Genomic DNA, 25743 nt, shown 5'->3' on the forward strand with positions numbered 1-25743 from the left:
ACTACGGACGGAAGTTAATGATTAAAAATAATTTTTTGTTTCCGTATATTAATCACCGTTTTGAACCTCCATTTTCTGCTAATTTTTACAAAATGTGTGCTTCTAATTATTTCCCGCAACTTTAATTCACTTACTCCAATAAATGATGCAGCAGTTTTCTGAAAATACTTACAAAATACCCCCTACAACAGCTATTGTTTCTTTATCGTTTGATAAAAAATTCATATCAAATTCTCTGTGAAAACATTTTCGAGGTATGAAGAAGGCCATACATACTATACATATGCTTTCCAATAAAGCAGCCAACACACATCATCAAAATTTATTACGTCAGTACGTCGCAATCTTGCCGCATCAAATTTGGCAATTGGTTTATTTTAAGTCCGACATACCAAAAATAGTAATGTAAATTAAACAATGAAACAAAAATCAAAAATTATCACATGATTTATTTTAATTATAGTACATCCAATTATATATTATCGAGAAACTACAGTTAATTTTATACATCCACAATAGTTTATAGGCTTGTTTTATTGTATTATATTAGGTGCAGCTTTCAAAATTAGTACACATTATCCTGTGCAACATTATTTTGTTGGACATAAACTAGGTATAAATTGCAAGACATTAGAACAAGATCAATTCACATATATACTAAAAAATACTAGCCAAAATTTGATAGCTAGGAATATAAATTTATGCCTGCATGGACTAATAATATTTATAATATTTTTTTAATTACTGGTATAAATAAAAATATAAATGTTATACAAATTTTCTTATACTTGTTATGTGTAGAAGTCACACCTGTCAGAAGACCAAAAAATATAACAAATACCTCTGAAAATAAATACGCTTTTTTAAATTTAAGAGAATTTTGTAATTCAACTGTCAGTGTCAGCGAATAAAAACGTAACGTTGTATGTAAAAGAGAATGAGGAATTGCCGTGCTAAGAATCATTTATAGATTACAATTGATACTTTTTTTATTTTAGAGGATTCTATAGGAGAGTATAAACAACACGATGTATTGAGAGTTGTCGCACTTAAATCGTCTCTGCTAACATAGAGTAATACAGATGCCACTCAATAGGAGACTCTGGCGCAAAGTTTTGCTTTCCCCAACATCCACGGGTCGAATAATTGGCCACTCAAGTAATTTAATTGGTCAATTTAAATCCCCATTATAGGCACCTGTAAGAAAAATATTTTAGTGTGAAGACTTTTGATTGGCTCATTAGTCATTAGTAATGCTTGGCACGTGACATCCTTGACGTCATGTTTAATTGACCAATAAAATTTAATTAAAATTATATATATATATATAAAATCATACATCTATATGTTGCGAAACATTTCCCCATAATTTCTTATAAAGTTTAGTCTGTATTTCTCAATGTCTGCTAACCAATAATCAGCTGTTTATACAGTCGGAAATATTTATAATTTATTTTAAGAAAATATGGGCTAAAAAATATCGATTTATCGGCCAAATATATCGATATTTTTTCTGCATCCCTATTCCGGACTATTGGAATTTTTTTCTGTTGGAAGCCGTCCTTTAAATCTGTTGATATTTGTTTACAAGATACAGAGGAATTCTCAATATTTTGAGTTTTATATAGAGATTTTCAGCATCGATGTTCTTCTCGATTTTACTGTTCATTTTGTTATTGTATTTGTTATCAATTATAGAAGGAACATAAATTGTGAAGTTTGAAGTTGAAAGTTAAAGAAGATTTTGTGAGATTCCTAATGATTCCTACTGTAAGTAAAAATAAATATCTCTGAATTGGTAAGCGATGCAATAGTAGAATAAATTAATCTAAATGCTTAGATTTAGCTGTAAATGAATGTAATATTTGTGCCTACTGTATACTAGATAAAACATATTGCGCAAAGAAACTTATAGAATTTTTTTTAGTTTTTACTTAGTAGTGAAAGTTCATCGAGTGATGATGAGTTGTATGCGCTGTTTTATAAAGAAAAAGAATCGGATGTTGAAGATGAAGATTTTTTGGAAGATACTAGTCCTCAATATAGCAATACTCAATTTATTGAGCAATTTAGAATTAGCAGACAGGTGGTAAAATACATAACTGAAAAGTTTTCTGCATCCAAATATTTCAACTATCAGAGAGGGCCATTTGGCAAACTAGATGCTGATGCATATATCTTAATATTTTTATGGTTTGCTGGGCATGAAACAGCTTCTTATAGAGAGGTATCAAGTCATTTTAACATATCTGTTGGCACTCTTCGAAAAGTTATTGAGAAAGTAATATATTTTCTGAGTAACCTATCAGTTGATGTTATAAAGTGGCCAACACCAGAAGAACAGCTCTACATTAAGGATCAATTGGCTACATATGGTTTTCATGATGTTGTTGGTATCATTGCTGGGAGTCACATAAGGATTGATAAACCATCAGAAGATCCAGACTCTTATTTAAACAAAGAAAACCACTACACTATGCAGGTATTTTCATGTAGTAAACATGTATGTGTTCTGAAATAAATATTTAAAATTAATGAAAGTAGTGGGAATATTTAAATTCTTACTTTCTTATTACCATTATTGTTTTTAGCTTAGTTAATTTAAGAAAAATAATAAGATGTTTAGTTTCAGATTGTCTGTGATCATAGAGGAAAGATATGTGATCTTTCGACTGGATACCCAGGTTCTGTCGATAACAATACAGCTTTTAGGGCTTCCTCATTACCAGCAAAGCTCACAGATAAATGTGGAGATAATTATATTTTAGGTGACAGTAGCTATCCTTGTTTAAAAAACTTACTAACTCCTTATAGAGGTAAAAGAAACTTAACAAAAAAACAGCAAAATTATAACATAAGATTATTAAAAACAAGATATGCAATTGAATACTGTTTTAAACTACTAAAACAAAGGTTTAGGAGACTTTATTATTTAAAATTAAGAGGGGATAATGATATTACCAATTTTATAAGAGCTTGTTGTGTACTCCATAATTTAGCTTTGGATGATGGATTTCCTATTGAGGATTTAGAACAGGTTCCTCAACACTTACCTCCAAATTATAATAGTGAAAGCCCTGAGGATAAGAGAGAGGGTATAACAAGAAGACGAGATATAACAAATACATTACCATTTAATTAAAAAATATGTATTTTGAATATACTACAAATATGTAAATAGCTAATTTAAGTTTTTGATGTAGTTAGAACATTAAGTTACAAAACCACATGATTTATTAAATCTGTTTTTTTTATTTTACCTTAATATACAATTTGTAATTTCATAAATGGTAGGTACCCAATAAACAAATATGACTAGTAAGTAACTTATCAGTTAAAGAAGTCTTTTACCAACTAGGGGTTTATCTGGACTTACAGTTTTAACGTGGCTTCCGAACCACGGTCGTCGGCATTAAGCGTGGCGGGTAACCAACTTAGAAAACATCCGGTCTTACCCAACCTGGTTAGTGGCGTGACTGGAATAATTTTCCATGCCGGATTTTGTACTCTTGTCTAGGACAATCATAAACTTACGACCATGACCCAGCAGGATTCGAACCCACGACTATCGCAACAATAGGTGGATAATACAGCGGCACTTAAAAAATGTATTGATTTAGAATTCATTAAAATTAAGCTTGTACAACTAAATTTAGAGGAAAATGTATAAGAGAAAAAAAATTAATACTTTTTAACAACATACTAGATGTCGAAGTATATGCCAATAGCAGTGGAAATACATTTGCTAGTAAGCAGCATTAGCACCTCACTGGTGAACACTCCAAATTGGATAGAAGCAGGTGAAGTGTTATAGATGTAAAGAAGGCGGACACAAATGTTGGTAAGATGAAGGCTTCCGGTGATTCCATAATCTTTCTGAATGGGTTTTTTAATAAATCAGATTGGTGTACAGACTCTAGTGAGGTCTATCTACTGTATCTAACTATTGTATATTTTGTAAAAAGGTGTAAGCATATACATTATCATTTTATTCATGATGATATTTTGATAAAAGGTTTGACTTCAATTAAACATTAAATATTTTAGATTTACTCTGCTTAAACCGTTATTCAAATTATGTCTATTATCAATTTTTTGGTAGTGGTTGTATTGAAACTAAAGCATAATAATATCCATAATCAAGCTAGTAGTATAAGCACACAATAGCTCTCAGTATTAGTGTTACAGTGGTATTTCTTGTTTTATAGATAATGTTGATATATACAGGAAATTAGACAAAGGTTATAGTATCTCTGGAAAGTTTTTTTGAATATTATTTAATAATAACACGGTATTTTGAGATCAAATGGGAGCTTCTGCAATGCATTTCTTCTTTGGAACATTTCCTTTTAAATAACATTTTTATTTTAATATAAATTCCTAAGATGTATTTTTAATACAATACGCGATATTTCCTGAAAAGAGTAAAGATTGCCGTAATAAGCACAAACAAAATACTGCTTATAAGACTTTGCCTGACCGTTGCAAAGAATTTTTTTCAAATGGGAAACAAGGGATTCATTATCAAAAAAAAATTCATCCTTACGGTCATCTTTTGGACGGTAAATAAGGCTAGTTAATAATGCTAGAGATCTGGGACAGGAGCAGAAGATGTACCAGAAAGTAGTTTGTGGTACTTCGACTTTTGATCTTTTCTCGTGGATCAAGAAGAGCCCGTCAAGCAGTGTCTTAATAAATACACAGATAATAGAAAATAACTTCGATGAGCAGTCACAGGCTTGATCAAATATGTCTTTATTACGTTTTTTTTGCAACTCGTTTCCGTATTAGTTGATCTGTTTGCCTCTTCGGTACAAATTCTGAAAATTATTAAATTAACTTGTCAATGGGCTTTCTTTGTTCAGATATTTCAAATATTTGTATTATTATTATATTATTAAATATTCACACATTATTTTATACTTCTTTATCCATTTTGAAACCGTGGTAGGTATATTTTTTTAAACTATTGTTTAACGAAAAATCCAGATTGTCTGCAATTCACATAGCTTATTCACTATCTATAACTATGAGTTTTAACCTTGCGCGACTTAAAGTTATTAATTTACAAATGTGTGTTGAAAATCAACTGCACCAGCATTATTATAACTTTTTTTTTGTGTTCGTTTTGTACCACTCACCTAGTTCTCATCATCACCTAGTAATATAGTTTCAGACGTAATGTCTTCACTATCAGTGTTATTGAAATGAATTATATTGTACACTTGCGACGTAAAAACTTATGTAAAACACAGCATGCCATAATGATGTCGTCAACTGTATTCACTTTGGTGTTAGCAAAACTCTGAATCAATTTGCCAGGATTCCGAATGTATTTTCTACTCCACGCCTCGCACGGGAAAGTCGATAATTGAAAAAAATTTTCTCATAGCCAATTCTGGTGGTTTGTCTGAAGGGTGTCATGAGACTACGACAAGGTTTTGTCTCCTACAAACACAAAGGTAATTTCCATCAACCAGCACCCAAGTTTACCAACCACCATACACCAATCTAACAACTTCCATTCAACCAAGCAAACTATCAGCCTCTCAATCAACATACGCCAATCTGGCAACTTTCACTGAGCCAAACGTGAATGCGCCCAGCTCATTATATACAGCTCCGTCACAAGTGTCCACATCTACACTCTATGCTGCTTTCACAACTTTAAGTCACGCGTGTGCAGCCACGGGTTCGACAAAAGAACTTTTATGTTTTGACAAGACTCAATAGTTAGTTAGGTACTCGTTTCTTTTGTCTTTATGAATACCTTCTATACATGCAAACTAATTATTCTACTTACACGCAACACATTCTTCCTACACGTTTCTGTAATGATTCTTCCAAGTAACTGAGGAGCAATTATACAAGAAAATTTTACGTCCTCATAACTCCTCCCTGTTGCCAGAAACCTCAAGGTTGCAATTAAACTTCAGCACCGACTAATTCTCTGAATAGAGTATTTTTTCTTTGTATGAGAGGTTTTATTAAAATTAATAATTCCTGAATTGTGTTGTAGTCCATTTGAAGGTAATTTATAAAGTCAAACAGCTCACAGGTTTGGGGACACATTTCAATAAACGTAAAGGCGTGAATTGTACCCTCTTTTGCAATCACATTTTCACCAAAATCCATTTTTTCTTTCTTTCATTTTCTAATAACATAAGTGCGCCAGCCGCCAAAGCAATAGGTCTTGTGGAGCTCACCACAATCGATGTACGATTGGACTCCCTTGCCGGGTTCGCGTAATGTGGATTCAGCATAGATAGGTTGTGGTTAGGAGTCGAGTCTGGACTCGCATAAAGAATGGGGCGCTTAGAGAAACTCTCAAAGAATTATCTGTGACCTAGACAGATCAGATTAATATTGAATAAAGGTTTCATTGTTTGAATCCTATATATACTTTTAAACGCATTTTACTTAAAACGCTTTTTTATATAAGTGGTTCATAAAAAATATATATCTTATCCAATATCTAAAAAAACCGTTCTTTAAAATTCGAATAATAAACTGGGCACGTGTCTAGTCATCAATTGAACTAATGTGATAGTCTCGAGCCTTTTTGTAACAAATTAATAAAAAACTGGAGCCGGAATCATACTGCCCGTGCACATTTTCGTTCGACATGTGAGTCTTCAGTTTCGCATAAGAAGTGTGGTAAAATGTTCATTCCCGTATACTTTTAAAAAATTGTGGTGGTGCAGATATGAATATTTGATTCGAGCGTATTCAAAAACAAGCAAAATGTAGCTGAGTTCGCTGCGCCCACATGTATTCTGTTAATATGCCAAATCACCTTGAATCGGATGCTCAGGTCTCCTACTATTAGGTTATAAGTTATAAAACTTGTAAGGTTTAAAATGAAACTTTTAATTTACAAGAAAACTATTTGATGTTGAAGAAATGAGGCTTATTAGAACCACATACAGACGATATGGTCGCTTCTATCCTCTTTTAATATAAACAAATTCTTTAATTATTCTAAACTCTTACATTTTACGAGCATAAACATATCGTTCTTTCCTGAACAACCAGGACCGGCTTAATTGTATTTACATTTAATATATACCTACAGAGTGAGTAAAACTAATCAGGCCTTTTAAAATAATGAAATGTATCTCCAAATATAACTTATTTGGACATAATAGCAACACATTTTATATCAGATGTCAGAAGATAGTGTTCTTAATAAGCCTAGTCCTGAATCATTAATTGATTTGTCCTGGACAATAATACAACATATACAATACAACAGCTTATATTTGACATATCTGCTAAAAAAAAGCTATTCTCAATCAACTCTTCTTTTATAATTTATTTCTAGGATTTAGAATAAATAAAATAATGATGTGACAATATCAAAATAAGTCTGTCTTTCTACTTTTAGTTGTTCGAAAATATAGTTTGTCTTCCATTTTGTGTTTTCTAGTGGTATTTTTCTGGTCTATTTTTCTAATTTCCATGAATGCTTTCGTCATGAATTGTTTGAAATCATGTTCACTCAATGATCTGGTCCAATTGCACAAATCTGCCAACAGGATTTCCCTGTTATTTTCGTTATTTATTTTCATCTTTACTCTTTTAAAACATTTTTCTTCAATAAAGTCAATGTTCCTTTCAATTTCTTCATCATTCTCTATCTTCATTTTTGCTGTTGTGTTAGTTCTCTTTCTTTCGTTAGGAATGTTTATTACCTCAATGTTCTGTTTTTTTATGAAATAATCAATATTACTTTTTCTATAAACCTTTACTCTTGAACATTTATCCTCAGTAAATTGAATCTTACTTTCAATTTCCCCTTCCACATTTTCTACTTCCATTTTCTTTGTTGTATTTGTTTTCTTTACTTCATTATTATTCTTAACTACATCAATATTGTGTTTTTTTATCAAATAAACAACATCATCTCTTTTAAGCAAGTTTACTCTTGGATTCTTTGGGCTTTTTGTTTCTCTTGCATCTTGTATAATTTTATCTACAGTTACACCAGACTTTAATTTATCGATTATGTCATTCTTGTCAGACACAGAAAGATGTAAGCATCTTGCTTCTGTTTCATGACCAGCATGTGTTTTCCAATAATGTACAGATACAGGTCCAGCATCATGCAGAACACAAATCATCCTGGATGGACACATTCCTTTTATTTTTATTGTTCCACCTGTTTTCTCAGCCATCTTTTTATATTTTGGGGTGTAGCCTAAAAAAAGAATGAAAAGGTAACATTTTGAAAGACAAGTTATATTAATATTGTATATAATTGTCTATTACCACTAATATCACTCCTATTACATGCATAATATATTTCCTTGCATCCTTTTTTCTTTAGAACATTAGTTATAGCATAACCAGTTTCAAAATGTTGTTGTTCTTTCCAGAATTCAAATTCCTGGACATCAGCGAACTGTAAAAACATTAATTCAATATTTAGCTCATGCTTCTCTTCCAGATGGATTCTTAAAAACTGATAAGTCTTGAACTCGGTTCTTTCCTTACATAGTGGGCAGACTATTCGGCATACTTTCTTTGAAATGCTAATATTATGAACTTGTTTTCTGTGATTATTAAGGTATTTGAGATAATCAAACTTCATTGAACAAACATCACAGCAAAAGGTTTTTTTCTTTCTAACATCTGCCATTGTGATACTGAAATAAACAATAAACAAAACTTTAAATACTAATTTGTAGATTGTTTCACATTTCATTTAAACTAATAATGATATACAAGATTAAATCTAAACTTACATTACTTTATGTATTTTTAATATTTTATTTTACTAATTCTATATAATTTATTAATACAGAATAATAACATATCGTCATACAACATTATAGAACTTTTTACGTGACATAACCACGAAATTAAAGAATGTATAAATAAAATAAATATGTTTTATAAATAAAGTATATTATATGTTTTTTGTTTTTGTGCAGAAAATGTAGACAGAACGGACGAATATAGAGCAATAATTAATTAATTACTCTTAATTGAAGGTATGACACAGTGTTGCCACCATAAGGATGCCGCATTATCAATCAAACTCGGTTTTTTGAACCTTCGTTTTAATATCTCCCCTATTCATCAAAATATTTTTTGGTGCAAATTAGGACTGGAGCGAAGTAGTTTAATATGAAGACCGAAATTTCGGAATTTCTTTGAGAATTCTACCCCACCCAAGCATTTTGTGTTAAAATGTAGAGTTGAAGTGAAAAAATATCGATATTGTTAAAATGAAGCAACTTTATGTTTTTGGGTTCTATCATATTATTTTATTTTTTTTATTTTCGTTATTTTATCAATATTTTTTTAAAAGTACTGAAGCCGACATATCGATATTTTTTAAAATGTCTGTATATTTACTAATTATATAAAACTACAATTACTGTACAGTATTTATGGAATATATATGAATATTTTCATTTCTCCAAAATCTATTCAAAATGATGATACCAGTGGCTTTTCATAAAATTTATATTTAAAAAACTATAAATAAACTTTGATTATATCAAATATTACTTAAATACATCAAATTCTATCCCTTAAAGCAATATGGATAGATAAGTCAAATAACATAGAAATTAATATTAATAGTATAAGGAACAAGTAATTTAATTAAATATTGTTAACTATATTTTGGAAATTCCATTTTATTACGAATAATCACATTTTTAAACAATCGTAAATACATATTACATTAGTGTATGAAATAAAACTATGGGTATAGAGACATATCAATATTATTTCAAAAAATATCGGCAATGTTGGTCAAAACATCGATATATTTCGTACACAAAATAAACTCTATTCATATATGGAGTATATTCTCTCTATTATGTGATTTCGCCAGAGTATTTTTACTAGCGACTAGAGAATTTTCAATTTTATATTTGTTTTCCCTTTTTCTATGGTTCTTCCGTTTAAAAAATGTATGGTCCGCTGCAAAAAGTCAGAATGTAAATATATATCGAGAGAATTAAAATATGTATCGATAAAGATCAAAAGATGTATCGATATTATGTATTATCCGATTTATTTCTTCCCAATCTACATCCTAAAGGCAACTTGAAATAGGGATGTCGCTCACAAAGATATATTGATGTTTTCAATATTTGTTTATTTAAAAAAATAATGATATATCTATGGGCTTCGTAATTTTTCCAAAAATATCAATATGTCTGAGAATAAAAAAATATCGATTTTTGTATTGTAACAACCAGGAAATTATCGATATTTAAAAAAAAAAGGAAAACAATAATCTATATATTAAATAACTATCTATATATACATATATAAAATATAGAATAGAGAACTATCGATATTTTAAAACATTTTAAAAAGCAGCATTTTTTGTTTTTTTCAAAGGTCGCCTTTGTACCAATTAGAGTTTATATAAAATAAATTATAAAAAATTTAAAAAACAATATAAAACAAATTATATTTCATAATATTGTTGTTCAATTATTTTATTTAGATTAGAATTTTTTTGGGTGTCAAAACCAAACTGAGAGTTAATTCGGCAACATTGCAATATTTTAAAGTCACAAATATCCATGATACATTACTAAAAAACTTTGAATAGACTATATCTGGATTAGAGTTACTGCTTAACGTGAATTCCGAAGTTCTCAGCATTAAGTATACGGATTGGCTAGTGACCAATATTGATTGAGATCATTTTCTTAGTCGGATTTTACACCTTTACCTTTTGTGAGAGGACTGTCTTATAGCCTTTATAAAATTTTTAATTTTGTTTTTTGAAGAACTATCGATAGATTATCAACATCCTTACTTTGACCCGGCGACAATCACAGCAACCCACAAATCATACTGTCGCAGTCGCCAGTTTTTTACAATCAACTGAATAGGAGCGGCCTTTTAGAGTTTTTAAGATAAACAAAAATGTATTTCTATTACATACATTTATTACATAATACCTCTTATATTTACTCTATCATAAACGTTTAAAAAATAACGTTACAAATACAACACAAGATACAAAAATATATTAATACCTATAATCTATTGCAATAAAAAATCAGTATCCTTATGTAAGTAAACTACATTATAAAACATACTAAATTAGTGAATTTAAGAGATAACACTTCTTGAAATTCCATATTTGTATAAATATACTTAAAAATATATTCAATGGATAGAACAGAAAGTAAATTTATTTAACAAGAATATTGTGTATTTTGACAGTGTTATACCTTAAAATAGATATTATTTTCAACGAGAATTATTTGAAAATATACTTACTCTAAACTTAAGCTAATACAAAATTCAGTCATTTTGTCAGTGCAAGAAAATAGTTTTAACAATGAAGCTAATTAAGTATTATGGAAAGCTTCATCACGAAGATTATCTTAATTAAAATATAATCACAAGCGTAGTTGTTCTCCTAGGTCGCTAATACCAACCGTTTCCTTCCAGTTCATCAATTATTGAGACATGTTATGAATGTCGTCGATACGATGCATCTCGTAAATGTCATAGTGCAATTGCTCGTGATTCAAATCTAGCTTTAGCAGTTTTGGGACTGCCCGTCCACTTGTTGGTTTTTGGATCGAATATTTCAGCAGATTTTATGGTGTATTGTGCTGTATAAAACGGCGTCGTGAGCATTTGCGATCCACCTAGAGTATAAGAAATATTTATCACTATTAGAAAAAACAAAAAATAAAATATAAATTCGTAGAGTTCGTAAGGGCACATTTCTTATTAAAGTAGACAAGCGAACAGAATTGTTTTTGTGGGATATCTTGGAAGAAATTGGCAATTTGTTACAACTGGTCGCGAAATTAACAAATTTATAAGGAAAATGATTCGATAACAAGAGCTTTATATCACTCTTATTTTGGTACTGTACCTAAATACAGCTGGTTAAAAGATTTTAAATGAAGAAATAGGAAATAGAGTTAAGGATATTATTGCGAACAGCGATTATTACAAACATCTTTAAATCCAGTACAAGCCTTTTTACTATTAATTGCAGTTGATTCTATATACTTTTTTCCTGATTACTATATGAACAGTGCGATAATTTAAAGATAATATTTCATAGTAGAATCGTGGATGTTTGAAGAAAAAGGATTGATGGGTGAAGAGATTTATATTTCAGTTACCTGTATATTTAATTAGTATCTCTTATATTTGGTTTGTCGTAAGCGTTTTAAAGATAATGCTACAAATACCACACTACATACAAACAATATATTAAAACATATAATCTAATACTATAAAAAACCATTACCCTTATGAGAGCTAAAATTATTAAATAATTAGTGAATTTAAGAGATAACACCTCATATAAAATCATATTTGTAACATATGAAAAAATATCTTATGGATATTAACATTATGTTGGACCCTTAGAATACAAAAAGTAGCTTAAACAGAAAATCATCTTTGATGTATTGACAGTGTTACCCCTTAAAATAACATTGATAATTCAATTCCAACTAAAGATCGGAAAGGATTCCATTCAGAATTATATGAAGATATTTATTTGCTATAACATGAACAATTCAATATGTTTAACATAACTCAGTCATTACTCAATGCAAGAGAACAGTTACAACAATAAAACTAATTAACTGCTATGAAAGCATTATCATCAATTCATATTATCTTATATATTATAAGTACTGATAATCTTAATCAATATATAACAACATTAACGTAGAGTTTTCAGAAATTTATATGTTTTAAACATTTCTTAAAAACCCAGTGTTTAAATCGTTATTTGAAAAGAATTAGGAAATTTGTGTTTTCAGTTTTTTTTAATGAGATTCGTAATGTTTGTGCATAATAAATCACTGAAAACCCCATGATAACATAGAATCTTTGGTGTTTTAGTCAGCTTTGACGAATGTTTGTAAAGGAAGTATAAATATTATTTTGATAGATGCAAGTCTCTTATATAAATATGGTATAAAGAACGGTAGTAAAATCATTGCGTGACATTAGTATGTTACATTATTTCAATGAAATTGCAAAGATGCACTGTGATATGTAAAAAATGGGTTTAAAAAGCTGACAATTAAAGCGTTATACTTGGACTGGAAGACCATGCCGTCGTTCTAATGACTAATTTTGCTTCCACGTATCAATTATGTCGTGGATACAATGCACACTGTAGATATCATATAACAACAGCTCCCGCTTCAGCTCTGGTTTCAGAGAGAGGGGGGCACTCCGACCAGGTGTTGTTGTACGGATTGAAGCACTCAACAGCTGCTATAGTGCATTGTGCTCTATAGAACGGCGTTGCGTGTATTTGCAATCCGCCTATAAAGAAATATTTATCACTCTAAAAGAGTAAAGATAAAGAATATAGGGTGAGTCGTCTTTTGATTTGTTTTTGAATTGTGTATTATTTCTATATTGGTGACTGTACAAATGTTTACCACACCATATCTTGCACTCTTTGATAATATTGAAATTTAAAAAGATGCACACTGGAGGTAACCGTTGTTGCAAGTGTATTCGAGATAGGAATGTTACAACATAGTTTTTATCTTTCTTGGAACCTCTAACAAACCAAAAAACACAAGAGGTATTTTGATCCAACCAACTAAACCAACGTGAAGATTCCAAGAAGATAAACAGGGCAAACTAAATGCGATGCAAACATTTTTAATCAAAGGTCTTTGTCGGAAGTGTATTCGAGACAGGTTAGCTACAACTGGAGCCTTTATCTTCCTTGAAGCTTTTAACAAACCAGGAAAGAGAAAAAGTATTTCGATTCAACGTGATATCAGAGAGAATAAAATGCGATATAAAAGTCTAATCAGAGACAGACACAACACAACCCTCTTTCAAATACAAAGAGTCTATTCACATACACAGTACTTAATATAATATTCAATCCCATTCAGAACAGGCAATTGCTAGTGATTGCCAATTACACGAGCACACAGTTTGAGACTATTAAATAATCAATCAATCTATGACCGACTTTAATCGATCAATATACGCACGACCTTAAGTAAAAACTAGTTGACTAATTGACTTACTTAAATTTACTAACTACTGTTACTTCACTAACTACGTTGACTAACTAACTGAGTGAAGTCATATTTTAATCGAGATAACATGGCTAATCCGTAATATCCTAATAGTGTTTCTAATTTTAGTATTTCCGCAGATATGTCATAAATAAAAGATTTTAAATAATATAAATTTATAAAAGATTTTTAACAATTTCTTAAATTGATATACTCAAGTTTAGGCAAGATTTAAGAACACTATTCCGAAACTCAGTCAAACACACACAAAAACATTTCAAACCAAAATCAGCCCAGCAGTTTAAGAGGAATTCAGTGACATACGCGCATACAGAAAAATTATACAGAGAGAGATTCATAAAAAATAAAGTTGTACAGTCTTGAGTAAAGTTATAATAATTTCAAAATAACTATAAATCTAGTTCAATCAATAGGATCAGCAAAAAGAAACCTGTATATGACCCACCTTATATTAAAATAAATTTATATACTAACCTATTACATAAAGGTATCCATCCACAGCTGATACTGCCGGCCCACTTCTTTCGAAAGTCATTGGTGGTACCATTTCCCACACATTCTAAAATGTACAGATGTCATGTTAATTATAAATGTAGTTACTAAAAAATTAATGGAAATTATTAGAATAAATATTACCTTTTTAAATGAGTATCTCTCCACTGAACTTAGCACTTGTTGTCTATGAGTACCTCCAACAACATATAAATAATCATCTAATACTGCTACCCCCATTTGAAATCTTGCAATGGACATTGATGGTAATTTATGCCATTCGCCAGTTCCTGGGTTATAACTCATTAGATCTTGCATGTTCCTTTGATTTAGGGAACAACCCCCTACCATGTAAATTAAACCTGTAATATAATATCATAAGTATTTTGTAGACTGACTTGCTATTGAACAACCTTCATAAGAAACCAGCCCCATGCTAAACCTAGGTTCTGATAAATTTCCGACAAGTTCCCATTTATCAGTCCTGGAGTCATATCTTTCAATGGAGCCACTGATATCAGTATCCACCCAGCCACCCATGGCATATAAAAAACCGTCTAATGCACACAAGCCAAATTCACATCTGGGTATTGCCATACTAGCCACTTCTGTCCATGTTTTAGTTTCAGGGTCATATCTTTCACAACTGGAAAGAATATTTGATCCTTCTTCACCACCAGCTACATAAATATATCCATTTAATGATGCCACTCCTGGAACTAGTCGGTTTATTCTCATATCTGGTACTTTCGTCCATTTTCTACAAAATATATAAATAAGTATTGTTATATATTAAATTTGAACAAAATTTAAATATTACCTAGTGAATGTGTTAAACTTTTCAATTGACACAAAATCCATTTCTAAACCTCTATCCCATACACTACAAAGCTCCCTTTTGGATCCACCAATAACATAAATATCTTTTTTGGCACATTTTCTTGGCTTTACATTCAATGGTACTAAGCAACCTCTTTGATTAATCATATCACTATAGACAGACTTAAGAGCTACTTTCAAACTGCTGTCTGGACATTCGTTAATAGCTCGTTCTAAAAATGCTAAAAAATCAATAAATATAAGTATATTGGAAAGAAAATAATGTCATATACGAACTGAAAGAAATCAACGGTAGCCTAACTTTCTTTAGGACATCAAAAACATCTGGCTTCCTATTAGAAATATCATGCTTAATCCATTTTATAGCTGCTTGAAACATTTCACTTTCAGAATCTATTTTTAAATATTCTGAACTAAGAAAATTTATAAATGTTTCTTTATCTAATTCATAAATTTCTTCCTCCTTAATAACTCTTGGGAAGTATTCTTCAATGAATCTAATGGCAGACACTTTAAGCTCTAATATATTGTGATCTCTAGCAAACCTAGTAAGATACTACATTAAAAGAAACTCAAATATCACTTAGTTAAAATTACTTACAGATAAATTCCAATGGCATTTGTTTCATGAAGTTGATCTATTAAGAAATAAGTGCATTTTGTGATAATTTCAACAATTTCAAACATATCTGCAGAAATAATAAGATCTTCAACATTATCTTTGTTTATGCTTATTAGACCTGAATACATAAACTCTAAAATAAGTTCAAATGTATTTGGATGTACACCATGAAGTTCCACACAATGTTTATTTTTTTCACATAAATCTCCTGTAAACATTGCGTGAAAATAAGGGCTACTGGCTGCTAAAATAGCCCTATGTACCTAAAAAAATATTATATAGTAATGGCACTAATATAAAATAACTTTATGATTAATTACACTAAATATTTTGTTTCCAATCTTGATGTCCACATCACAAAATCGTTTATCCTGACGAAGCAAACTCAAATTATTGAGAAGTTTAACTGCAAAGTCATAACAAATGTTATCACTTGATTCATTTGACAAAAATTTTGGTTTTTTGTTAATTCCACCCTGAGATTCGTTTCTAAGCTTAAGAAATTTTGACGGCGCCATACTTATATAACTACACAACAATATGAGTAAACGAAAAAATTTATAAAAAATTGAAAACACTAAGCCCAAACAGTACTTTGTAAAATTGTTTACATCAATCTGTTGTGACATTTGAAACTGTCAAATTTAGAAAATGGTCTGTCAAATATACGTTTGAAAATATTTGGATTCGGTTATAATAAATATGTATAGAATACAAAAAGTCGTTCAAAACCCGGAACAATCCTTTTAAATAGATCAAATATTTCTATTCGTTCGCTAATTTTTAAATCTTTAAAAAATATTATTAACACAACACAACACAGTTTTTCTGGAACTAGTTACACTTTCACTAAACACAGACAAATTGAAAGAAACTATATTTCCAATAGTTATATGTATTCAGAAAGCTGTTGTAAGGGGTGGAAATTATAGATAAGGGAGGGGGTGATTTAAATTGAAGAATAGGCTAAAATAAAAATGGCGGCAAAAAAGGTTGCAAATTTTTGAAAATGTCGGTAACTATTACTGGGCAACTTTAATGCATAATGTTATTTAACTATTAGGTAAATTTCGAAGCTTGTTGAAAATATACATATTTTAAATAACCAATTCTGTTTATTTGCTAATTAATAAATATAGTGTATCTTATGTTGCCGTACAACTATAAATCTAAGGATCAGCTGATAGCTGTCAACATCAGCTGTATAAATGTTAAGATCTTTCAAATTTGGAAATGTTTTTTGTTTTGATATAAAATGTCTTGTGAAATTCGATTAACGTCGTATATACAATATGTACCTGAAGTTAGAAGATATTTATTTCCAACTGATGATGACAGAGGTTATAGATAGCAAATACATAAAGCATTTTATTGTTATTTAATTTTAGGTGGCGATTTGTGGCTTCAGAAATGTAAAATATCTATTTCTCCAACAGCAGATTTAATCGTTTTAGCAAATGAACGCAGAGTAGTATATTTGACTTCAAAATGGGATTCTACACAATCTATGAGTACTTTTCAAATGTCTTTTTCAAATTCATTGCATGAATGTGATAAAATAAAGGCAGTGTTGTGTCTACCTGTTGTCGGATTAAGTCATAGTTCCCGTGTTGGACCAGATTGGACTTGTGTTGTCATAGGTATAACAGTAAAATGAAAACCTATGGCAATAATTAAATGTACATTCTAGGCTTTGATTCAGGCTGTGTGGGTTTTTACAGTGACAATGGTGAACTGTTGTTTGAGGAACAATTTCATAATGAAAATATTACCCATATCAAATGTCAAAGTCAGCACAGTCCTAGACCTGATCTATGTCCTGAATTATTTACTGAGGAAATTTATATTCATTATCAAAGCAATATATGTGTTATTAATGGTCAACAGTTATTTACCAATTTACGTAATTTAGCAAAAGGTTTGGATTCTTCTTTTCTTTTCTGGTAATATATTAATATATTTTAACATTATAGTTCATGCTACAGGAAATTTTGATGGGATTCAGTTACTCAATTTAAACATTAAGAAATGGGGTTTCCAAGATCAGTCTGTAATTAATGATATAGCTGTGGTAGGACTTAATATGTCTAACACTTTCGATCATTTGTTAACTGCTTCAACATGTGGTGGTTTTGATACAAAGTATCGAAATGCTGCTCCAAGTAGTACTCTTGTTTTAACAGCTGGTTCAAAACCTTATTTAGGTATAATATCTCTATTCCCTGAAAAATTAGTGATTATTTTTGTGTTTCTCTGTTAGGATACCATTATGCTCTCGAGGGGGTAAATCAACCAATACTAAGTGATGTAGCAAAAGTTGTTGCAAACAAGTTAAAGTCAGCATTACCGTAATTTTATTAGCCATTTGATAGTATATTTTAATAATCAAGTATTTTATAGAGGCTGGTTAACAGGTTCTAAGTCGCAGGAGAAAGAGGATTTGATTGCTACACAACCAATTGAAAACATGAGTTTGAGATTTGGTCTTTGTGATTTGAGAAGATCAGCTACTGAAATTATATTATCACCCAATAGAAAATTAGCCACCGTGTCAGACACGTTGGGTCGTGTCGTTTTAATAGATTGTTTTAAAGGAATTGCAATTAAACTTTTTAAAGGTTATAGGGAAGCTCAATGTGCATTTCTACAGGTGACTTTATAAATGTTATGTAATTTATATTCAGGATGTTTTCTGGAATAAGCTCTCATTATTTAGAAAATAGTTTTTTACGCTTACATTTTTTAATCTACGGGAATAGGTAAATTTGGTCGATATTGCAACAATTATTAATTTTTGGGTGTGTGATGGGGTGGGTTATGTTCACAAAAAATGTTTATTTTCTTATGTAAACCAGATCTATTTTAATTCTTATGTTCTGCTAGTGGCAAAAGTTTTATACCTTTAAATTAATATTTTATTTTAGGTTCCTGATGAAAGGAGGTCCACACATAAAATTGGCAATAAAGTCGCTATGTTTTTGGTAATATATGCTCCGAAAAAGGGAACTTTAGAAATATTTACCACACAGCAAGGTGTTAAAATAGCAGTATTTTCTGCTTCAAAGTTTAGCAAATTAATGTACATTTCACATGGACTTATGGGATACAATACAACATTAAAATCAAGTTTTGCTTGCCATTTCACATGTGTTTTTATGGATAATGATGGACAACTCAAAGAAATTACTGTTCCATTTCATTATGCTTTAGCAGAAAAGAATAGCAAAAAAGCTAGAGATATCCATTTATATAAAAAATTGCGGCAATTTATTAAAACCGGAGTTGAGAATATAGAAAAGTTACAAAATGAGACGCTCAACATATGCTCTGAAATCAAAAGCGATGAAATCAAAGCTCAGATATTAGAATTATTAGTCAATAGCAAAAATATTCCTGCAGAAGTTATAGCAAAATGTGTAGATTATTTCTTGGAAAACAGCTCAGAGGATATTGATGTGGATACATGTGATTCCTTTAAAACTAATTGTATGAATATTAAAAATTTATTGGATCTATACACCTTTGTGACCAGTGACTGTGCGAGGGATTCCAATAACGGGAATACAATCGAAAATAGAAATCCTATGTTGGAATCAAAAGAATTGGAAAATTTACAAAAGTTGCTCGATTTGGCAACATCCAGTGCCGAAAACAGTTTTAAAAAGCCAAGAGTGACGTTCTCCAAGGACTTGCTGTTTACTGTGTCCGATTTTTTAAATGCCTTCAACTATAATAAAAATACAATTTTAGAGTTAAAAAAGCCTTTGGAAGAGGACATTTTGTTTAAGGCTTCTGAAGTAAATGCTTGTTTTAGCCGCATAATTTTTATAATAAACAATTGCTTTTGTAGGTCGTTTTTAAAGATTTTGTATCTGGATATAGATCGGACTTTGAAGAACTTGAATCAGTGCTCTTATCTAGCTGTATATCCATTCAGAATCTCTTTCATATGGCTATTTATTTTTGGGTTAATAGAGCACTGGACATAAATCAGAATCTTGAAAATGACATGCATAATTTTTCCGACTTATTAAGAGTATTAGTGAAAATTGCCAACAAGAATATGTTAATTAATGATGAAGATAACGATTCAATATCGGCATTTTGGGAAGAAATTAGGGAGAATTTAGCGCAATCATCCAGACCATTTCCCGCGTTGATGGCGGCTCTGTTATGTCGTAATGTAACGCAAATAATAGAGTTGGAAAATTCCGAGGAAAATATTGAGATTCTTTCGCAGGAGAATGTTCAGTGGGCTTTATTGATAGGTATTGCAAAATTGATAATAGGTAGATTCAGGTTACATTAAAAAAGGTCTGTTATTCATTATCACATTTTTGCTTTTTAATTATTGTTACGTTGTATTTTTTCTTATTTGAAAAAATACAATGACAAGGACTATTTCTTAAAAAGAGATGAATGAATGAATATTGGATAATACCCCATGTTATGTCACTTCTAACAAAGCATTCTAGATCCTTTGGAGTGACGGATCAACCTCCGTCCTATTTATTTGGGTTGTTGATATACTCTTCTCCACAAAAGAACACTTTTTTTATCTTCTATTCCTACCTCCAACAAACCATGTTTCATTTCAGTATGAATTTTAATATTAAACAACAAAAACAAAATAACGTGTGTTAAAATAATGCCCCAAGTGAGAAAAAACATCGAAGTTTTCGTACAATATGTTATTTGACATATATGTATTTTGACACCAGTTTTTCAATTATCAATAATAAATGAATGATTGTTTAGAGAAAAAAACCATATTTAACAATCCTTGTTTATTAATTAGTATTTTGTGTTATCAGGCCGTTATTAAAATATTATAATTAGATTCTTATAATTGAGTTATAATTAACATGAAGTAATATTTTTAGGCAAATTAGAAGATGTTTCAACGTTAAATATTGTGTTGTCGACAAAACCAGAAGTTAGTTCCTGTACTTTACCGCGTTTAAAATATGATAAAGTGGATATTACTCTGCAATACATATTGGAGAATGGAAAGGGATCAGTGAGTGAGCTCACTGCTCAATGGTTAACATCCTGTGGCATAGATCCTCAGTCTATCATTATAAATGAAATAATATATAATAACAGCCAAAAAGGTAGGTAAAATATTTCAATGTATAATTACCAGGAATTAACTGTTATAATTTACTTGCTTGAATGGACATCTATGGGAAAAACTAAAAGATTTTTCAGTTTCTGCAATTTCCATATTTTTTCTTTGTTTTTTTTTCTGTAATGTAATTTTAAAAGTTTATATGCTGGAAAGCTAGGCCATATTGCATTAATCTAAGTAAGAGATAATCAGAAGGCGTCAAGTCTGTCAAGTGTGCTGGTTAAACGAGAAATTTTAATGTTGTTGCTGAGTTAGATGCCTATTGTATCTATTTTAAAATTTTAACTATTTTGCCTACTTTCGGATCTTTCTCAAGCCAGGAAAATCCTTTTTTATTGTTGATTCGTTAATAATACTTATTTCAAATAATATTTGTATCTCCCATGATGGTTTCTTTCAGTTTGAGCTGCCTGTTTCTTCTTCAATTTTTTCGAATGACTTTGGGGTTTTTGCCTCCACAATTCCTATCTAATTTCTTTCAGCAGTTTAAACCTATTGGTTTTTGATATTGACCTAGTTTGAATCGTTAAACATCACCTAAGCATCTAAATTATGGAATTTTATAGTGTAGCACTAATAAGAATTAATTTTTGGTTCCATTAATGTTTTCCAAACTTTTATAGATGCAGGGAATGATTTAAAATCTGAAAACTCTGAAGAGCAAAACTCTTCAGAAAAATTCGACGATTTTCAAATAGCTGAAGGCATGCATTTAGAAATGATTGAGAAGGTGAAATGTGAAACTATTTTCAAGTATCTCAATCTGGCGAAACAAGAATTTCCATATAGTCTGGAAGCAAGTACCCTCTTGGCAAACATGTGTTGGGAATACGCGCTAGCTTGGTGTAAATCAATCACTTTATTGGAGAATCTCGAGGCCGCAATAAAATGTTTGAACAATATTAAGGACATTTACATGAAGCAGGGATTATTTCAATTGATGTGGAACACCCATTTAAAGATCGTGCTGGAAAATACTACCAAATTAATTAACAAAGTGGGAAAGCTTCCAAAGGAGAGGCTGTGCCAACAAGATACGGATTTATCGGATAAGCAGATAGTTAAATTTATTAGTAATATCTTTCTAAATTTTATGTAGCTTTCATATTGATCAGTATATTTCAGGTATATGTACAAATTTCATAGATGCCTTTTTAGAATCTAGTAACTTTAATTATGATTTAAATAAACCTAATCTGAGATTTGAAGCTATTTGGGAAAATGGCGGTAACCAGCCACTGACTATGTTAGCTGTACAGCAGAAGGAAGCCGATCATAATCTATTGTATTTACATTACCAGTTATCATTGGTTCTACAAATGATTACGACTTTATCAGTCAAGCACTCAAAGCCAATTAATAATTTATTCGAAGCATCAATTGCAAATTTGTTCTTTACCGGTATGGATCTCTTATTTTTGGTTAATCCAGCTATTTTGTAATTTTTGTTTGTCTAGATTTGCAGAGGAAGCTAGATATCAATTGGAACAAAACTGATATTAAAATCAACGGTTCTAGGCTTCAGTTCTTGTGTAAAGTTATAACCGCAAGCTTAGAAACGGTGACTTTAAACGAAAATGGCGAGGTATATTGTGCAGAACACGTGGAATGGATGCAGAAGTGTTTAATTTTGGCTAGGATATGGAATTTGAATATTGATGAAATTAAAAGGTATGAATCATGAATAAGTAATGGCTAACAATTCGTGTAATGTGAAAACTACAAAATAAAAAATATTATTTATGGCAAAATCAATATATCGATCAGTAATCAGATCAGTCTCAGTAATTAGGTCAGTAGGTAGTTAAAAAATTAAAGCCACAAGGACTAAAACTTTTTAAAGGTTGTAAAAAATTTTATTCCGTTTTTTGAATTTTGAAATAATTTTTTTTTTGGGATATGATTCTTTTGATTTTTGGGCAATTGGTATAGATTGGGTCATTATTAATTAAAACCTAAAATATGATCAGTTATGTAACATACAGTTCTTATACTTCTTAGACCTCTTTTTAACAGCTAGGGTACAGCCTACAGCTTAACGTCGGCTCCAAGTCTCTTTATTAACGATTCTTCAATTTGATTTTACAATTCCTCTTATAGACCAGTCACAAACATAATTTAAAGTGACTCAATTCTGGAGAGGAGTTCAAAATTGATATTGAGGTCTTAACAGGTTAATTCAATTGAAAAGTTCCCGGCCTACCATAGTAAAACACATTTTTTTGGAAAAATTAGTTTTTTTATACAAATCCCTTCAAGGGTGATATGTTTCAAAATAGGCCTCAGTTTCGGCGATCACCTCTTCATTCGACGAAAATTTCTTCCCAGAGAGCATTCTTTTGAGATCTGAGCACAGAAAATAGTCGTTGGGGGCCAGATCTGGAGAATAATATATACTTTTCACTAACTTGTGACACGGTGTATTGTCTTAGTGAAGCAGCACTTTCTTTTTCTTCAAATGCGGCCATTTTTCGCCGATTTCGTCCTTCAAACGGTCTAATAACGTTATGTAATAGTAGCTGTTGATGGTCCTTCCTTTTTTAAGGTAGTCAATGAAAATTATTCCATGCGCATTCCAAAATACAGACGCCATAACCTTGCCAGCCGGCTGTTGCGTTTTCACACGCTTTGTACACACAGTTTGTGTACAGTCCACTCGAATGACTGTCGATTGGACTTCGGAGTGAAATGATGGAGCCATGTTTCATCCATTGTTACATATCGACGCAAAACTCGGGTTTATTACGCTTGATTATCTTCAAACACTGCTCCGAATCATCAAATCGTCGTTGTTTTGGGTCAAAAGTGAGTTGGTGCGGCACCCACTTTACATAGAGCTTTCTCATACCCAAATATTCGTGAATTATATGAGGTACACGTTCAGTTGATATCTTTAGAGTGTCTGCTATTTCATTCAATTTCAATTTACAGTCATTCAAAATCATTTTGTTGATTTTTTAAATGTTTTCATCGGTAACAACATCTTTTGGGCGTCCACTGCGTTCACCGTCTTCGGTGCTCATTTCACCACGTCTAAACTTAGCATACCAATCCTTGATGGTTGATTTTCCTGGGGGAGTGTCCGGTAACGCGGCATCAAGCCAAGTTTTTGCTTCAACTGTATTTTTTCCATTCAAAAAGCATTGTTTTATCAACACGCGAAATTCCTTTTTATCCATTTTTTTTCACAATAACAAAAGTTGCTTCACTCAAAATGCAATAATTCACAAACTAATGATTCGACAGCTGCCAAATTTACACACGCATCTTTTATGGGTTATGTCTAACTAAAAAAACATATGGATTTAATTCTAGTAGCGCCATCTATGTGTCAGGCCGGGGACTTTTCAATTAATGTGTTATAGATTAATTGGTGGTTATGTAACAAATTTAACTTTAATTTTCCCTTATTTTTAGATTTCAAGTTATACAATTATATATAGGGGGATTCGATATTATTGCTCAAGATCTGATTCCTGCTATAAACGAAACGAATATTTTGGGAGAGGAATTACTTAAGGTAGCAGCCAAACGCATATCACAATTTTTAAGCTCATCGCCGCAGTTAAGTGAAAATATCACTGCCCTCAGCCCAGTATTGACGAGGTTTATTAATACTTTGGTTTGTTTATGAATTTCGCCGTGAGGAATACATCAACTATTACATTTCCTGTTTCAGAACGGCGATTGGTGCTCTCCTAGTGACCTGCAAACTATACATACATTAGCTACCCAGACGCTAGTATGTCTTGACTCCAATAATAAGGAATGTTACAAACTAGCTGAGTTACTTCTTGATTCATGTAACACGTTACAAGAAATTAACCCATAAATTGATAAGGAATAATTGATTCATAAGCCACAAAACATTTTACAGATCGAGAATACATAGGCAATTTGATTTTTTTTATAAAAACATTTTTTAAATATATTTTAATGTGTTGATTTTATATATGAACATGTTTTTTTATGTTTATATGGTTTTGTTTCCTTTACAATGAGATTTAATAAAACCTTGTATATCAGTAAAACCAGTGTTTGTGTTTTAATTTAACTGTCTTAACATTACCATAATATTTTGATAGCATTAGATAATATTTTCATCTTTTTCGCTCAAGGTTGAATTGATTTTTATTGTATACAATACCTTTTGATACATCGTTATCATTAAAATAAGATGATTCGGTTGATGTTCAACTTTTTTGTTTGGATATATATATATATATATATATATATATATATATATATATATATATATATATATATATATATATATTATTCACAATCATAATTATAATTTTTTATAACGACATTTAACTTAACATTACCATGGCAACGTAACTATAACAAATTATAAGTCAGTTTCTGGAGACGGGGTTGACTTATACATTTTGGCATTTCTTGTTTCCGTTTTTCTGTTAAAACGTTGAGTCAAGGCATACTTTAGTTTTTGAGTTTTGGGGATACAAATATACAGACTTTTTATTTATAATCTTCATATATTTTTTGTCTGCTTTTTTTTCAAGTTAATTTTTATTTAATCCTAAAATCCTAAAATAAATAAACCATTTCTTTAGCGGTCTTTTACCAATTTTTATTTAATTTAACGATTTAGATTCAATAAG

General features: G+C 30.6%; 3 protein-coding genes across 6 annotated transcripts; 1 reads left to right on the top strand and 2 right to left on the bottom strand.

Annotated features, from left to right (window-relative positions):
- Nucleotides 1-7242: 7242 nt before the first annotated feature.
- On the bottom strand, nucleotides 7243-9113 carry LOC143190995 (uncharacterized). 2 transcript variants are annotated; one of them, XM_076395629.1, is made up of 3 exons: nucleotides 8985-9113; nucleotides 8272-8648; nucleotides 7243-8200 (listed from the first exon to the last, which is right to left on the bottom strand). In XM_076395629.1, the coding sequence occupies exons 2-3, from the start codon at nucleotides 8639-8641 to the stop codon at nucleotides 7359-7361; spliced, it is 1212 nt and encodes a 403-aa protein (XP_076251744.1). In that variant the 5' UTR covers nucleotides 8642-8648; nucleotides 8985-9113; the 3' UTR covers nucleotides 7243-7358. The 2 variants fall into 2 exon arrangements, with proteins under 2 accessions (XP_076251744.1, XP_076251743.1); XM_076395628.1 differs by having other exon boundaries at nucleotides 8748-9040.
- Nucleotides 9114-11365: 2252 nt separating this feature from the next.
- Nucleotides 11366-16631, bottom strand: LOC143191860 (actin-binding protein IPP). 3 transcript variants are annotated; one of them, XR_013004650.1, is made up of 9 exons: nucleotides 16308-16625; nucleotides 15967-16250; nucleotides 15642-15910; nucleotides 15346-15586; nucleotides 14939-15285; nucleotides 14670-14887; nucleotides 14508-14592; nucleotides 13060-13293; nucleotides 11498-11639 (listed from the first exon to the last, which is right to left on the bottom strand). XR_013004650.1 is itself a non-coding variant. In XM_076397301.1 (8 exons), exons 1-8 carry the CDS (start codon nucleotides 16614-16616, stop codon nucleotides 11494-11496), a joined length of 1899 nt encoding a protein of 632 aa, XP_076253416.1. In that variant the 5' UTR covers nucleotides 16617-16631; the 3' UTR covers nucleotides 11366-11493. The 3 variants fall into 3 exon arrangements, 2 of the variants coding, with proteins under 2 accessions (XP_076253416.1, XP_076253415.1); XM_076397301.1 differs by lacking the exon at nucleotides 13060-13293 and having other exon boundaries at nucleotides 11366-11639; nucleotides 16308-16631; XM_076397300.1 differs by lacking the exon at nucleotides 11498-11639 and having other exon boundaries at nucleotides 12101-13293.
- A 319-nt stretch (nucleotides 16632-16950) lies between these two features.
- On the top strand, nucleotides 16951-25149 carry Rab3-GAP (Rab3 GTPase activating protein). Its single transcript, XM_076397294.1, has 14 exons — nucleotides 16951-17327; nucleotides 17376-17627; nucleotides 17678-17905; nucleotides 17961-18191; nucleotides 18248-18335; nucleotides 18388-18637; nucleotides 18912-19784; nucleotides 19838-20255; nucleotides 20871-21101; nucleotides 21742-22191; nucleotides 22244-22519; nucleotides 22576-22789; nucleotides 24536-24740; nucleotides 24798-25149. The coding sequence occupies exons 1-14, from the start codon at nucleotides 17243-17245 to the stop codon at nucleotides 24948-24950; spliced, it is 3954 nt and encodes a 1317-aa protein (XP_076253409.1). The 5' UTR covers nucleotides 16951-17242; the 3' UTR covers nucleotides 24951-25149.
- Nucleotides 25150-25743: the final 594 nt, after the last annotated feature.

The sequence above is a fragment of the Rhynchophorus ferrugineus genome, unplaced genomic scaffold (assembly GCF_030347505.1).
Source record: "Rhynchophorus ferrugineus isolate W39M unplaced genomic scaffold, kcgeb_rfMv2 rfM2, whole genome shotgun sequence".
In the NCBI taxonomy this organism is placed as follows: domain Eukaryota; kingdom Metazoa; phylum Arthropoda; class Insecta; order Coleoptera; family Curculionidae; genus Rhynchophorus; species Rhynchophorus ferrugineus.

Bases quoted from the DNA above. Each gene is read 5' to 3' on its own strand.
- LOC143190995 (XM_076395629.1), bottom strand. From the start codon at position 8,641: ATGGCAGATGTTAGAAAGAAAAAAACCTTTTGCTGTGATGTTTGTTCA. The intron at 8,201-8,271 runs GTAATAGACAAT...TTCTTTTTTTAG, and splicing joins TAATAGGAGTGATATTAGTG to GCTACACCCCAAAATATAAA.
- Rab3-GAP (XM_076397294.1), top strand. From the start codon at position 17,243: ATGTCTTGTGAAATTCGATTAACGTCGTATATACAATATGTACCTGAA. The intron at 17,906-17,960 runs GTTTGGATTCTT...TTAACATTATAG, and splicing joins TTTACGTAATTTAGCAAAAG to TTCATGCTACAGGAAATTTT. The intron at 21,102-21,741 runs GTAGGTAAAATA...AAACTTTTATAG, and splicing joins ATATAATAACAGCCAAAAAG to ATGCAGGGAATGATTTAAAA.
- LOC143191860 (XM_076397301.1), bottom strand. From the start codon at position 16,616: ATGTCACAACAGATTGATGTAAACAATTTTACAAAGTACTGTTTGGGC. The intron at 16,251-16,307 runs GTAATTAATCAT...ATATTTTTTTAG, and splicing joins TTGGAAACAAAATATTTAGT to GTACATAGGGCTATTTTAGC. The intron at 15,587-15,641 runs GTTCGTATATGA...TTGATTTTTTAG, and splicing joins GCTACCGTTGATTTCTTTCA to CATTTTTAGAACGAGCTATT.